At 51.0% G+C, this 14,802-nt stretch overlaps 1 protein-coding gene across 1 annotated transcript; it reads left to right on the plus strand.

Moving 5' to 3' along the window:
• Window positions 1-745: 745 nt before the first annotated feature.
• Window positions 746-14,233, plus strand: LOC122204246 (adenylate kinase isoenzyme 1). Its single transcript, XM_042911683.1, has 3 exons — window positions 746-980; window positions 13,394-13,633; window positions 14,207-14,233. Exons 1-3 carry the CDS (start codon window positions 813-815, stop codon window positions 14,231-14,233), a joined length of 435 nt encoding a protein of 144 aa, XP_042767617.1. The 5' UTR covers window positions 746-812.
• Window positions 14,234-14,802: the final 569 nt, after the last annotated feature.

The following is a 14,802-nucleotide window of genomic DNA, read 5'->3' on the forward strand; positions in this document are numbered from 1 at the left end:
CTCCACAGACATGCCTGGTAGCCATGGGCGTGCATTTACTCATCGCCCACTACTGTATGTCAGGAACCGTGCCAACTATTAGAAATATTGGGACCAGCAAGACAGAAACAGTCCTTGCCCTCATGGAGTAGAGTCTGGCTGGGGAGAGAAGCAGGAGCAAGTAAACAGGCGAAATCGTTACTAATCGTGGCTGTTGCTGTGGAAGAAATGGGGCTCTGAGATGGAACGATGGGGTGGGAGTTTCTTAGAGAGAGTCTGACAGGTCGGCTGTGACCTGAAGGTAGAGGAGCAGGGACTTACTGCAGCAGGGAGGAGGCGGGGCACAGGACAGCAGGAGAAGGATAAGTTTGGCAAGTTCAAGGGACAGAAGAGGCCCCTGGGGCTGGACCAGCGTGAAGGAAGAGGAGGGTGGTGTGGGATAAGTCTGGGGGATGGGCGAGTCTCCGCCCCACTCTGAGCCTGTTTCCTCAAGTGTAAAATGGGATGCTAGTCACTGAGATTCTTCAAGGAGATGCTGTGTGCAGAAGGCCTGGCCTGCTCAAGTTCACATCCTCCCGGCTACCTGTAACAGAACTAACGATGCCATGCCTGAGTGTACCATTGGGCATGGATGTGCACCCCTGGCTGCCACCCTAGGGCATAGCAAAGTGGGTATTCCAGGAGACCTGCGTCCAGTGTCACTCACCCAAGGACACACACTAAGCTGTGGACACAGTCACCTCGGCATGTGTTGGCTCCTGTAGGCATCAAATCCTCTCCCCACCTCTTCCCTGGGCCCTCCAGACATCCTCAAGTCCGCTCTGATCTTCGTGATGGGTGGCCCAGGTTGTGGCAAAGGGACACAGTGCAAGAACGTGGCGACCAAATATGGCTTTTGCCACGTTGGACTGGGCCAGCTGCTGACGCAAGAGGGCCAATGCAGTACCCAGTGGGGCTGGGAGGCCCGTGACATCATGCTGCAGGGGCTCCTGGTGCCCATGGTGAAAGCTCACAGGCACAGGGGCAGAGGGAAGAAGGTGGTACCTTCCCTGGAAACCCTGTGGAAGCAGATAGGCCCAGAAGGTTCTGGCTCCCGGCCTGGCCACAGCTTTGTTGCACTGAGCCTCTGTGTCCTCACCTGTAAGATGGGAGACCAGCTGGCGTCTGTAGGGACAGTTGGCTGACGTCATTCTCATAAAGCACTTGGCGGAGTGCCTGACATTTAACAAACAGTAAAGTTAGCTCGTATTTATTCCTTTTGTGACCTTGGGCATGTATATCAACTGGCCCCTCCTGTGCCCGTTCCCTCACCTGGAAAATGAAGGTCACCCCTGTATCTACCCGTAAGAAGGTAGTGATAAATGAATGAGACCTCGCGAGCCTGGCACACAGCAGCCACCAGCCCCGGTAGATGGCCTCAGTGCATCAGAGTGGCCCTGGGGCACCAGGGCAGACCTAGAACCCCAGGCACTGGCCAGGGCAAGGGCTCTTCTGAATTCACCAGAAGTCCAGGCCAAGGGAGAAAACTTGACGAAGTGGCCACGTGGTGGGGGGGGGGGGGGGCTGCTGGGGCACCAAACCCAACACCCCTTTCCTTCCCAGGGCATCATCACAGACCTGATCAGCAACACCATGCTGTCGTGCCAGGAGAGCTGCGCCTTCCTCACCGACGGCTTCCCTTGGAAGCTGAAGCAGGCCAAGGAGTTGGAGTGCATTGTGAGTGACCCCAGGGTGTGTGAGAATGTGGTGAAGTGTGGAGCTACTCTCCCTCCCCACCTTGGGTGGAGATCGGAAGGGATAAGACTGGGGAGAGCAGATGGCGGCGGCGGGAGGCGGGGGGGTGTGGACTGGAGTTTTAGATTTTCAAGGGACAGTCAGGAGGCTGTTGGAAGCTTCTAGCCACTGTTGGTGGCTAGCTGCCGAGCTCTCTGAGGGCAGGGACAAAGTCATACTAATCTTTTCCTGCACACGGATCATTTGCCCCCTGAGTAGCACATGGGTTTAGCATCATCCCTGGGCCATAAAGATGGAGTGTAGTTATTTGCTCATCTATTTATTCAGCCACCTGTCCCCAAATGGTTTGAGAACAGACCCTGTCCTTAGGCGTTCACGAGACAGACTCAGTCCCTGCCGGTGGACAGACACTGACCAATACGTGACTTGCCGAATGAAGCTGAGACGTTTCTGGCAGCAGTGAAGGCAGCAAAGAGCAGAAGACGGAATGACGTCCCGGAGGGACACAAGCGGGCTGTTTGAGTTGGGTGGCCCTGGTGGCCTCCTCGAAGCGAGGACGTGGGACAACTGAGCAGCGAGAAGAGGAGCCAGCCCGCGTTGGCAACTCACAGTCGGTCTTCAGGTTACTTCTCTGCCGGCAGCGCTGACTTCCTGGAAAGGCCCACCAGGCACCTGAACAGCCGTGGCTGGAGGGTCCGGAAATGGCCGAGCCGGACAAGCGAAACTGTGGCGGGTTGTCAGGCCCCGGGCTTTTCCGGAACTTGCCAGATGCAGTTGAAATGCCTTCAGAGAAGCGCAGGCGGGAATCAAACCGACGTCACCACCGAGGGCTGGGGCCGCTATCCTCGTGGGCAGGTGGGGCCCTGCCCTCTGTTAGCACCTGCACAAGAGCAGTCCTGTCGGGCTCCTGGCGGTGACTTCCAGGGCAATGGACTGGGTTCCCTCTCCTGGTCTGGGAGCTCTGAGGGCAAAAGCCGAGCTAATGAATGTCTCTGTCTTCAGCAGCCTCGGGCCAGCAGTTTGGACCCTATGGCATTAAAAAAAAATTTTTTTTAAGCTTATTTTTTTGAGAGAGTGACCAAGCCGGGAGGGGCAGAGAAAGAGCGAGAGAGAATCTCAAGCGGGCTCTGAGCTGCCAAGCACAGAGCCCGACGCGGGGCTCGAACCCACGAACTGTGAAATCCTGACCTGAGCTGAAATCAAGAGGCGGGGGCTTGGCCGGCTGAGCCACCCCAGCGCCCCGTCCCTACAGCATTTTTAAGAGTTTTTTTCTGCAGCAGTGGCCACCCTTCAAATATCGAGAGGCCACATCAAAACTCCCAGCTTCCCTTGAAAAGGGCCTGACTTGGCAACGTGGGGCCTGCATGTCCCCATGGCAACAGCAGCATGAATGCATCTCGAGCTTTTTCCTGAGCTCAGGGCTGTTCTTGACACTACACGGATGAGCTCTGAGCTTTTGGAACATTCCAGAAAAGCGTTTCTTGCACCGTAAGCATCCTGCTTTTTTACAGAGGGATCGGGCAACTTGCCTGGGGTCACACAGTTGGTCTCGAGGCCTAGATGTTAACCATGTCAGCAGGGGTTCCCTCTCTGCTTCCCCCCCCCCCACCAGGGTCCCCCCTACTCCCACGGAGGGTTGCCCCTCCATCATGGAGGCCGAGCGCCACCTGCCATTAGGATCCTGCTCGCGTTGTGGTTTTATGCTAAGAGGAACAGAACACGTGCCTTCCTCGTACCCACGTGGCTGCCAGAAGCGAGGAAACAAACAGGCCCGGGTTATGAGAGTGGATTTTCACTGCGGAGAATTTTCTAGATCTCTGTGAGCTGCCGGCCCCATGTGGGCCTTTGAGGACCCTGTAGGCCCCTGCCCTGGGTCTGTCCAGGTATCCCTGGAGGCCACCAACTTGGCCCTTCAACCTGGACCCTGCCAGGCCTGAGCGTTTTAGCTCCATCTGTGCTGTGAGTCGGTGCAGTGGGTCTGGCTTGAAGCCAACGCTCCAGAAGTCTGGGGATCCTTCTCTTTGCCATTCCTGTTCTCCCTCTCTGGACATTCAAAACACCGCTGGGGGGTTTTTCAGGGCCAAGGTGGTGAAATTCACAGGAAGCCAAGGTGAAATGCCATCTTCTAGGGAGATCAATGCCCCCATTTTACAGACAGGGAAATCGAGGCCCATGGAGGGCAGGTGACTTGAGGTTGGCTCCTGCCCCTTAGGAGGCTGGCCAGCCTAGTTCAGACACTGGCTTTGGAGCCAAGGAGACTGGCACTCAGGTCACGCTCGGTCACTTTCTCCACCTGCCTGTAATCCGCACAAGACCTGGCTTCCCGAGCCTCAGTTCCATCATCTGTGAATGTGGACAGAAATGCTACAAGCCTCTTTTCCCTGTGGGGAAGGTGGGAAGGCTTCCTCCTGGGACGGTTTCCCGTCTGTTTCCAAGATTGCTGCAGTCACCTGTGCACCTGTCCGAGAACACAAGCCGCGGGGAGCCGAGGCCCGTGGTGGGTGGCCTGTGGCCTGTGAACACAGGGCGACTCCCTGCCAGGCCGCACTCTGCACGAGGGGCAGTGAGGAGGGCCAGATAACACACGTGCAGCCTAGATTATCATAATCCGGTTGGATTTCGTTGGAGCATCCGTGAACCGTCTCCCTGAAACGCCCAGACACGGGAGGTCATTTCTCTGAGTCGATGTTCCCCCCAAAGTGTTAACCTGCAAGGAAGCTCCCCTGTTCACAACAGATTTAAAAAAAAAAATGTTTTTTTGATGGTTATTTATTTTTAAGACAGGAAGAGAGACAGAGCGCGAGCAGGGGAGGGGCAGAGAGAGGGGGAGACACAGAATCCTAAACAGGCTCCAGGCTCCCAGCTGTCAGCACAGAGCCCAACGTGGGGCTCGAACTCATGAACCGTGAGACCACGACCTGAGCCGAAGTCAGACGCTTAATCGACTGAGCCACCCAGGCGCCCCATAAGACATTTTTAAATAATTATGTATTTCTTTGAAATGTGTTGATAAATTGTAGGCTCACAGGAAATTGCCCTGTACCCTTCACCCAGGTCCCCCTAGTGGTAACATCTTCTTCTACGGGCGTCTGGTATCACAACCGGGCTCTTTGTATTCGATTTTACACTTACCTCCAGAGCAAGTGATGCCCCCTTTCTATTTGCCAAAGTACTCGTTGCCCTCCTCCCCGCCCCCCCTCACAAAAACCCTTCCCCCTCTCCTGACCCCACACAAAAAAAAGTAGAAAGAGGCAGCTGGCAGGATGCGGTGTGAAATAACAGGGCTGACAGTGACGTCCAGGCCAGCCAGTCTGTGGAAGTTGACCCCGTGAAGCCTCGCACTCCGTCCTCACCAGGAAGAGAGGTCTTCGTGGCATTTGGGGGTGCGCGTGCCCCCCGAGTGGAAAAGCCATCAAGGAAGTCCTCGGTAGTTTTGTGGTGCCAGATTTCAAACACGTACATAGTTGGAACCATCTAACGGATTTCCACGTCGCCGGATCGAACCATCATCGAGGTCCGGTCACACTTGCTGTATCTATGCCGAAACGTCTTGTCGCGATTGCTGACTGTGCGCTTTGAAGCGGAGTCCCAGGGGCACCTGGGTGGCTCAGTGGGTTAAGCATCCAACTTCAGCTCGGGTCACAATCTCGTAGTTCGTGGGTTCGAGCCCCGCGTCGGGCTCTGTGCTGACAGCTCAGAGCCTGGAGCCTGCTTCGGACTCTGTGTCTCCTGCTTTCTCTGCCCCTCCCCCACTTGCACTTTCTCTCTCTCTCTCTCTCTCTCTCAAAAATAAGTAAACTAAAAAAAAAAAAAATTGCAACAGATTCCAGATCCCATTATGGGCGCTCTGTCACCCAGCCGCTCCTGAGATGATTAACATTCATGCCTTGAGACCATTTGATGTCCAGGCCACCTCTGCATTTGCCCAGTGTCTGAAGAATGTCTCTTTGATCTCTGGTGAGATTTGCGAGTAGGACAAGGCCCACACCATTGTAGGTGTCTCCTAATCTGAGGAGGGAAGGCCGCCCGGCTTGCTTAGTCCTTCCGGCCTTTGACTGGTCTGGGTCAGTTATCCTGTAGAGCGGCTCACGTTCGGGATTTTTCCGGGGGCTTCCTGCCTCGTGGTATTATCTAACTCATCTCTCTGTCTCTCATTTGTGCTGCACATGCAAAGTTAACTCCCAGAGCACTCAGATTCAGGTTCAATATATCTTGTGCTTTTTTAAAAAAAAATCTGTAAATATGTCAGTATATATATATATATATATATATATATATATATATATAAATGTTTATTTCTGAGAGAGAGGGGGGTGGGTGGTAGTGGTAGAGAGAGAGGGAGACACAGAATCCCAAGCAGGCTCCAGGCTCTGAGCTGTCAGCGCAGAGCCCAACGCGGGGCTCGAACTCACAAACCACGAGATCGTGACCTGAGCCGAAGTCGGACGTCCAACCGACTGAGGCCCCCCCCCCCGGCGCCCCACTTTCCGTATATATTTTCTAAAAGATGAAAGCGTCTGTAAAATCAGAATGCTTCCATGATCTTAATATCTTTCATATCATCAAATAGCTGATCACTATTCAAATTTCCGGTGAACAGCCTCAAAATCTTGTTCTTCTTACCCCCGGTTTTAATGAGGATTCACGTAAGGCTGACACTGCAGCTGGTCACTCTGTGTCACATTCCTGGTCATCTGTAGGTGCTCGTTCCATCCCTGCTGCTTTGGTTTCCTTGCAATTGTTTACTGAAGAAGGCACGTGTTCGGGTCTCCTTATGTCGCACGGCCTGGATTTTGTTGATTGCAACGCATTTTTTACCACGTTCCTCTCCTCCTCTAGATTTCCTGCAAATCGGTGGTGGGTCTAGAGTCTTGTTTGGGACTCAGATGTCACTTCTTCATGCTTCACAGGCATTGACGTGAACTTCTGTCCGGTGGCACAGAATGCTTAGGCGTCTCTTCGACGTGGCTGGTTTATCTTTTAAATACATTCCAGTGTGGGGGAGCCTGGGTGGCTCAGTCGGTTAAGCGTCCGACTTGGGCTCAGGTCATGATCTCACGGTTTGTGTGTTCGAGCCCCGCGTCAGGCTCTGTGCTGACTGCTCAGAGCCTGGAACCTGCTTTGGATTCTGTGTCTCCCTCGCTCTCTGACCCTCCCCCACTCAAGCTCTGCCTCTCTGTCTCAAAAATAAATAAACCTTTTTTTAAAAAGTTTAAATATGTTCAAGTGTGTTATTTCAGAGGAATCGGGCCCCTGCACGTTCCCTGGGATACAGGTGGCAGACTTGAGAAAGTGAGGAAAACAGAGCATGCGTTGTGCTTGCAGAGGGCTTTTGCCGTGCAATTTTTTTTTGTTTGTTTGTTTATTTATTTATCTTGAGGGAGAGAGAGCACGCGCTCGGGCACATGCTCAGGGAAGGGGCAGAGAGAGAGAGGGAGAGAAAGAATCCCAAGCAGGGGATTTGGGTTCACAAACCAGGAGATCATGACCTGAGCTGAGACCAAGAGTCGGGAGGCCTCACGGGCTGAGCCAAGCAGGTGTCCCCTTGTGTGCGATTCTGACGACGGTGGGCTGTGACACTCTGTGCTCCCCAGGGTTTGGTTCTTCCCCTGAATGGCCGTAGATGAATCCGGGCAAATTCGGTGGAGAGCACTGTGGTTCAATCGATACTTTTTGGATCGCATAACTTCCAGGAGGCTCCCACATGCCGGATTGCCACTCTCTAGTGAGGGGTCTGTGATGGGTGGAACCGTGACCCCCAAATCTCTATGTGGAAGCCCTAACCTCCAGGACCTCAGAATGTGACTGTGGGTGGAGAGAGGGTCTTTAAAGAGGTGATTATGGGGCGCCTGGGTGGCTCAGTCGGTTGAGCGTCCGACTTCACTCAGGTCATGATCTCACGGTCCGTGAGTTCGAGCCCCACGTCGGGCTCTGGGCTGACTACTCAGAGCCTGGAGCCTGCTTCGGATTCTGTGTCTCCCTCTCTCTCTGCCCCTCCCCTGTTCATGCTCTGTCTCTCTGTGTCTCAAAAATAAAAACGTTAAAAAAAATTAAAAAAAAAAGAGGTGATTATGTTAAAAGAGGCCATTAGGGTGGGTCCCGATCCCGTCTGACCGTCTGACCGGTGTCCTTTCGAGAAGAGATTTGACACAGACACACCCAGAGGGAAGATACAGGGAAAACACGGTGTTTCTTGAGCCGAGTGGAGAAGCCTCAGGAGGAACCAGAAGGAACCAGCTCAGTTGGCACCTTGATCTTGGACTTCCAGCCTCCAGGACTGTGACAAAGTAGAATTCCTGTTGTCTGAGTCACACAACATGTGGCATTTCGTGGTGGCAGCCCCCCGGGGACACACCCACACGTGGTCAGACAGCCCCAGCTGTCAAAACCCCTGGGCGTCTTCACATCGTGGCTTCCATTCGCCCGCTGACCCGAATCCCTTATCTCATTAGATATTGCCAATTTCGGATTTTTCTCTTCCGGTCATTTTTTCCCCACACTGATTAGCGGGCATTCTCGCTAAAGGAGAAATGTCCTTCCTCACCCTGGGCGGTTTGGTTATCCTGAAATACCGTTGCTACCCCACAGGTGGGACAGATGCCCAACTTCTTCCTCGGACGGCCATTTTTCAGACTCAGGCCTTGGCGTCCCAGTGACTTCCAAGGGCAACCATGAGGCTGGTTATTTCTGTCTGCCTTTGTCTTGTTCTCTCTCATCACTAGGAACTCATGGGTCAGCTGTCACGTCTTTGGTCAGGGGGAGCCCTTTCTCGCTGACATGTGTGTCTTCCGATCTCCAGCACGACTTTTCACGTTTCCTGACGGGTCCTAGAACTGGCCATGCCTCGAAGGAACTCCTTTTATTGGGGTGGGGGTGGGGGTCCAGTCTGGGTGTGAGGGGTACTCATCGCCACTGAGTTGTCATCATTTTCCAGGCCCTTCCAGTGGACGGAGCTGGAAAACACAAACTTGCGAAGGAGGGAGGGGGGATCACAAGTTCATACTGATGTTTCCAGTTTACAATGAACATGACAATGATTTTTTCTCTTTTCCTAAAATGTTTGACTCCTAAAGCCGTTAACACAGTCCTTCGCATTATTCCATTAGCTGCAAAATAGCTTGCCAGGAATACACCAATCTCAACCACTAGGAATAAAACGACTCCAGGAAGTTTAAGATTTCTCTGCAGCTCTGATTTTCCTTGTAATATTCCTCACTGCGGATGTGTAATAAAAACACCAAGTTGCCTGGAGTAATTATTTTTTTCCTGTGTAGTTATGCATGAAAGTGACATTCGGTGGGGGGACATTTGTTTCAATTTGGTTTGGGATATTAGGGAGTGCTTTCATTTTTTTTTTTTTTAAGTTTATTTTTGAGAGACAGAGCATGAGTGGGGGAGGAGCAGAGAGAGAGAGAGGGAAACAGAGAATTGGAAGCAGTCTCCAGGCTCTGAGCGGTCAGCACAGAGCCTGACTCAGGGCTCGAACCCACAAACCGGGAGGTGAGATCATGACCTGAGCAGAAGTCGGATCAAAGTCAGAGCCACATAAAAAGGTATGCTCGGAGAGAGCTTGTTTCCAACCTTTCCTGTCCACTCTCCACCCCAGATTGTGCCCTCCTTTCCGCCATGGAGAACCATTCTCATGAGTTTTTTTTTTTTTTTTTTTTTTTTTAAGTTTATTCACTTATTTTGAGAGAGTGGGAGAATGCAGGGGAGGGGCAGGGAGAGAGGGAGGGGGGAGAATCCCAAGCAGGCTCCACACGTCAGCGCAGAGCCCAGCTTGGGGCCCGAACTCACAAACTGTGAGATCATGACCCGAGCCGAAATCAAGAGTCGGACACTTAAGCGACTGAACCACCCAGGCGCCCCTCTCATTAGTTTGTGGTTTGTCCCTTTGCTGGTGTTTATTTTGCAAATATAAAGCAAGTGTGTGTGTGTGTATGTGACACAGAGATCCTCCCCACACGAAAATTGGCGTTCTGTACATACTAATCTTCATGTTTAAAAACTTTACAATGTATCTCGAAGATCTTCTATCCGCGTTGACGACTTCCTTGTCTCCTTCTATAACTAGTATCCGTTGTGTGGCACTTCCATTGTTTATTTAGCTGAGTTAGTACTTGTAGGACCACAGACCATAAATCGTGGGACAATTTATTGACAGACAAGAAGCTGTTTGCAGTCTTGTGCCACTACAATGTCGCACGAAATGACCTCGGCGTGTCATTTCGTATTTTTTGCTAGGATCTTTTGATAGGTTCTTCAGGGTGGGTTTGCTAAAGAGAAATGTGTCCACCATTTTGCGAGCTGTCACCACACTCTTTTGCATTGCCACCAGCGATAGAGCAAAAGGTCCTTTCCTCACACCTACACCAACAGAGGATACTGCCAAACTTCTGGGTGTTCTTCTGACTTGTTAGGTGTGAAACGGCATTTGGGGGTAGTTTGAAATGGGCATTTCTCTTACTATGAGTGAGATCACACATCTTCCCCAAAGTTTAAGGACCATTTTAATTTCTTCGGGGTGCTCTTTATCAATCTTTAGCTATCTTTGTTTTAAAAAGACAGATTGTTGGTCTTTTCTCCTTGATTTCTAGGAACTCTTTATATATTAGGGCTATTAGCCCCCCACTTTGTCAATTATCTTTTGACCTCACTTTATGGTATCTGTTTGCCATGTAAAAGTTATTTAAATTTTTTTTTAACATTTATGTATCTTTGAGAGACAGAGAGAGATGGAGCATGAGTGGGGGAGGGGCAGAGAGAGAGGGAGACACAGAATCGGAAGCAGGCTCCGGGCTCTGAGCCGTCAGCATAGAGCCCGAGGCAGGGCTTGAACTCACAAACCACGAGATTATGACCTGAGCCGAAGTCAGACGCTCAACCAACTGAGCCACTCAGGCACCCCTATTTAAAAATTTTAAAATCATATTTATCAATATTTTGTTATTTCTTCTTAGACTTTAAGACTCCCCCTCCCCCCCCCCCCCCAATCCTAGGCTTATAAGGGGATCCATTCATGGCTTATTTAGTACTTGTATTACCTTATTTCTTTATTTTATTTTATTTTATTTTATTTTATTTTATTTTATTTTATTTTATTTTATTCTATTTTGTTTTATTTTATTTTTTTAATATTAATTTTTGAGAGAGAGAGAGACAGAAACAGGGCACGAGCAGGGGAGGGGCAGAGAGAGAGGGAACTCGAAGCAGGCTCCATGCTCTGAGCTGTCAGCACAGAGCCCAATGCAGGGCTCAAACCCACGGACCGTGAGATCATGACCTGAGCCAAAGTCGGATGCTTAACCGACCAAGCCACCCAGGCACCCCTGTATTACCTTATTTCTTACATTTCTATCTCTGATCCATTTGGGACTCATCTTAGTTTTGGGGACGAGGTAAGGGTTCAATTTGATCTTTTTCCAAATTGTGATCTAGTTGTCCCAGGATCATCCAGTTGAAAGCCTGTCCTTTCTCCATTTTGGGGGGATGCCACCCTCACCATACAACATTCCATATTATCCTTGGGTTAATTTCTGGATTCCATTTTGTTCCAGGGGTCTGTTTGTGCCCCTGCACACTGCTGTTTCCGGCATGGTGGCTTTAATAGGTTTCAGTAGCTGGTGGGGCTGAGTAGTTCCCGTCTCACGCCCACCATCTTGCTTCGCTTTGCCTACGTTCTTCTGGCCATTTTCTGCTTGTTTTTGTATTTGAATGTTAGCATGAACCAATTAGACTAAAAACTATCTTATGTTGAAATTATAAACTAATTTGAGGGGCGCCTGGGTGGCTCAGTCGGTTAAGCGTCCGACTTCAGCTCAGGTCATGATCTCACAGTTCATGGGTTCGAGCCCCATGTCGGGCTCCGTGCTGACAGCTCAGAGCCTGGAGCCTGTTTCAGATTCTGTGTCTCCCTCTCTCTCTGCCCCTCCCCCACTCGTGCTCTGTCTCTGTCTCAAAAATAAACATTAAAAAAAAAAGCAATTATAAACTAATTTGAGAACGCTCACCTCCTTTATGATGTGGTCTTCCTATCCAGGCACATTTATATCTTCCTCTTGTTCCAAGTCTCCTTTGAATCATTTAGGAGTATTTTGTCCAACTTTTCCTTAGAGGTTGTCCTTAAGACTTTGCACATTTCTGGAAAAGTTTTGTCTGAGCACTTTTTAAAGTTAATGTTTATTTATTTTTGAGGGAGAGAGAGAGAGGAACGGAGTGTGAGTGGCAGAGAGAGAGGGAGACACAGAATCTGAAGCAGGCTCCAGGCTCAGAGCTGTCAGCACAGAGCCCGACGCGGGGCTCAAACTCACAAACTGTGAGATCATGACCTGAGCTGAAGTCAGATGCTTAACTGACTGAACCCCCCGGGCGCCCCTTGCCTGAGCATTTTATATTTCATCTTGTTGCTGTTGCAAATGGGGCCTTCTTTTCTAACTGGTGATTTTTGTATACACGTAGGCTACAGACTTCTGTGTGTTAATGCTATATCCTGTTATTTTGTCAAATTCTCTGAAGTCTATACTAGTTTGTTGATTTTCTTGAGTTTTCCAAAAATATAATCACATCATCTGCAAACAGACATTGTTTTACCCCCTTCTTTCAAATTCAGGTCTCTCAGATTGATTTCCGTAATCTCATTGCTTTAGCGAATCTTCTTATACCTTCCTAGGTCACAGGAGCAAGAGTGGGCAATTTTATTTTGTTCCCAACTTCAGTGCGGAAGCAAGTTTCCATTAAGATCCTGGCTGAAGATATTTATCAATTCCTACCCTCTTAAAGAATCTGGAATGCATGCTGAACTTTGTTAATTGCCCTTTCTGTGTTTATGAGGATGATCATATGACTTTTCCCTCCGATGTGAATACAATAAATTGTATTGAACCATCCTTGCTTTCCTGGAATGAGTCCCACTTGGTTTTTGTTTTGTTTTTAATGCACCAGTGGAGTCTATTTTACAAGGAAATTCTGGAGGAACTAGTAGGAGGTAGAGCTCACAGTGGGCGGCCATGGAGATCTAGGAAGGTCTTCCTGAGACCAGTCAGGGAGGGGAGGGCAGTGGTATGGGCAGTGGTGAGCTGGGGACTCTGCCTTGCCCAGCGAAGTATCTGGGCAAAAGGAAGGCAATTGAAGACTGCTTAAATCCATCTTGGAAGGAATATTTCAATTCAAATACCCACCAACCTAGAACTAAGAAATGGTACATCCATAGAGCAGGATTCTGTAACAATCAGGAACTTCCTTAACGTGCCGACACAGAGTCATCTTGTGATACGGAGCGACCAGGATTGAAGGCAAATCAGTATCTTCACCACTTGTACAAAAAAGGAGGAAAAAGGACATCAGAACCAATTTGCTTGTATGGTATATGCCTAAAATAACTCCAGACTGAGACACAAGAAACAACTCCTGGGAGGCTGAAACTGGGTGGCTGGGGATGGTGAGGAAGCAAGTCTTCACTCTTCCCTGTTAGCGTTGTTTACTGATGAGCTCTGCCAATGTCCTACCCATCCAAAAAAACGAACACGTAAAACACACACTTGGAGCTAAAAAAACCAAGATGAACCCAGGGGGGGTCCACACAACCCTAGACTCCTGATCTCGGGGTCGGTGGGGTGGGGGGGTGGTCAGGGAGCCACTGCACCTTGCCTTTTCCTCATCCAGCCCCTTTGTGGGTGCGGAGGTGGGCCGGGCCCCCGACCTCATCATGTTTGATCGCTCCATGGATGCGATGGTCTTCAGAGTGTGGCATCGGGGCGAGAAGGAGCACCGGGTTCGTGACTGTGAGTCGGCCCTCTGCCAGGGCCTAGAGACATACGACACCCTGTGCGAGCCAGTCTTGACCTCCTACCAGCAGAACAACCTGCTCCGAAACGTGGGTACTCCCTGCTTGCCACTCACCCCCAACCCCCCAGGGGAACAAGTCAGGGGTCACGCCATGGCCCCACATCCTGGACCTCCCTGGGCCTGTTTCCCCAGCGTGTACACTGGGGACTTTCATTTCTCCCACTGGGCAGTAATAAGCACAGGCCGTGGCCTTCCAGCTATGACGTTTGGGTCTAAACAGAGTGACTGTCTCCAGAACTGCAACATTAAATACATTTTAGAACGTATCTACAAAACCTAGGATTATGACAACCCGTTAACCACATTAGCCATGGCTCAACTCCTATCCAGCCATATATATTCTTGGGGCAGGGGGGTGGGGGTGGGGAGCAGGGATATTTTAATTCTTTTTTTAATGTTTATTTATCTTAGAGAAAGAGAGCACGAGCAGGGGAGGGGCAGAGAGGGAGGGAGACACAGAACCCGAAGCAGGCTCCAGCCTCCGAACTGTCAGCACAGAGCCGGACGCAGAGCTTGAACTCACAGACTGTGAGATGGTGACCTGAGCTGAGGCCAGAAGCTCAACCGACAGAGCCACCCAGGCACCCCAGGGATATTTTAATTATTAAAGTGACCCACCCAGTTTCTCTGCTTTTCTCTCCGGTGGAAGGTAGGAGTGCTGCAGAGGCTAAAATGAACCGCGTGCCCTGTGCAACCAGCTCTCACCGCCGAGGGTGGGATGCGAGGGCAGCAGCCTGGAGGAGGCAGTTCCCCACACCATCCTCCCTCCCGAGGCCTGCTCCAGGGGACAGGGTCTCCACCGGGCTCGGGTGGCCGAGTGGCCAGCTGTGATACGGAACGCTGTGTTGCAGCCCTCCTGACCGACCCATTTCCCTCTTCTCTCACTCGCATGGCTCTGGCATCACACCTCCCGATTCTTTGTGGGCTCTTAGTGAAGAGGCCTGCTAACCTGCTTCCGCCTCAGTGGGGGGCTGGAGGACAGGGTCCCTGCTGCTACTCAGAACTGACCTCTTGCTCCCCCTCTTCTAGATCTTGGCAGAAGCTGCTCCAGAAGACATTTTGCCCAGTGCCGCTCTGTCATTGAAAGGCTGCAGTGACGGGAGGGGCTGGGGGCTCTGCCTCTCCCCTCATCCCAGAGCCCACACAGGGCTCAGAAGGGGTGCAGGGCCTGTGAGGGAAGAGACCTGGTGACAGGAGGCCAGGCTTTAACCCAAGCTGACTCCCCAGGAGACCCCAGACTGACAG

This window comes from Panthera leo, chromosome A2 (assembly GCF_018350215.1).
Source record: "Panthera leo isolate Ple1 chromosome A2, P.leo_Ple1_pat1.1, whole genome shotgun sequence".
NCBI lineage: Eukaryota > Metazoa > Chordata > Mammalia > Carnivora > Felidae > Panthera > Panthera leo.

What these genes read in the sequence shown, in the direction of transcription:
- LOC122204246 (XM_042911683.1), top strand. Translation starts at nt 813, where the DNA reads ATGGGTGGCCCAGGTTGTGGCAAAGGGACACAGTGCAAGAACGTGGCG. An exon ending in AGGGGCTCCTGGTGCCCATG is followed by an intron (nt 981 to 13,393) that starts GTGAAAGCTCAC and finishes GTGGGTGCGGAG; the next exon opens with GTGGGCCGGGCCCCCGACCT. An exon ending in CCAACCCCCCAGGGGAACAA is followed by an intron (nt 13,634 to 14,206) that starts GTCAGGGGTCAC and finishes CTCCGGTGGAAG; the next exon opens with GTAGGAGTGCTGCAGAGGCT.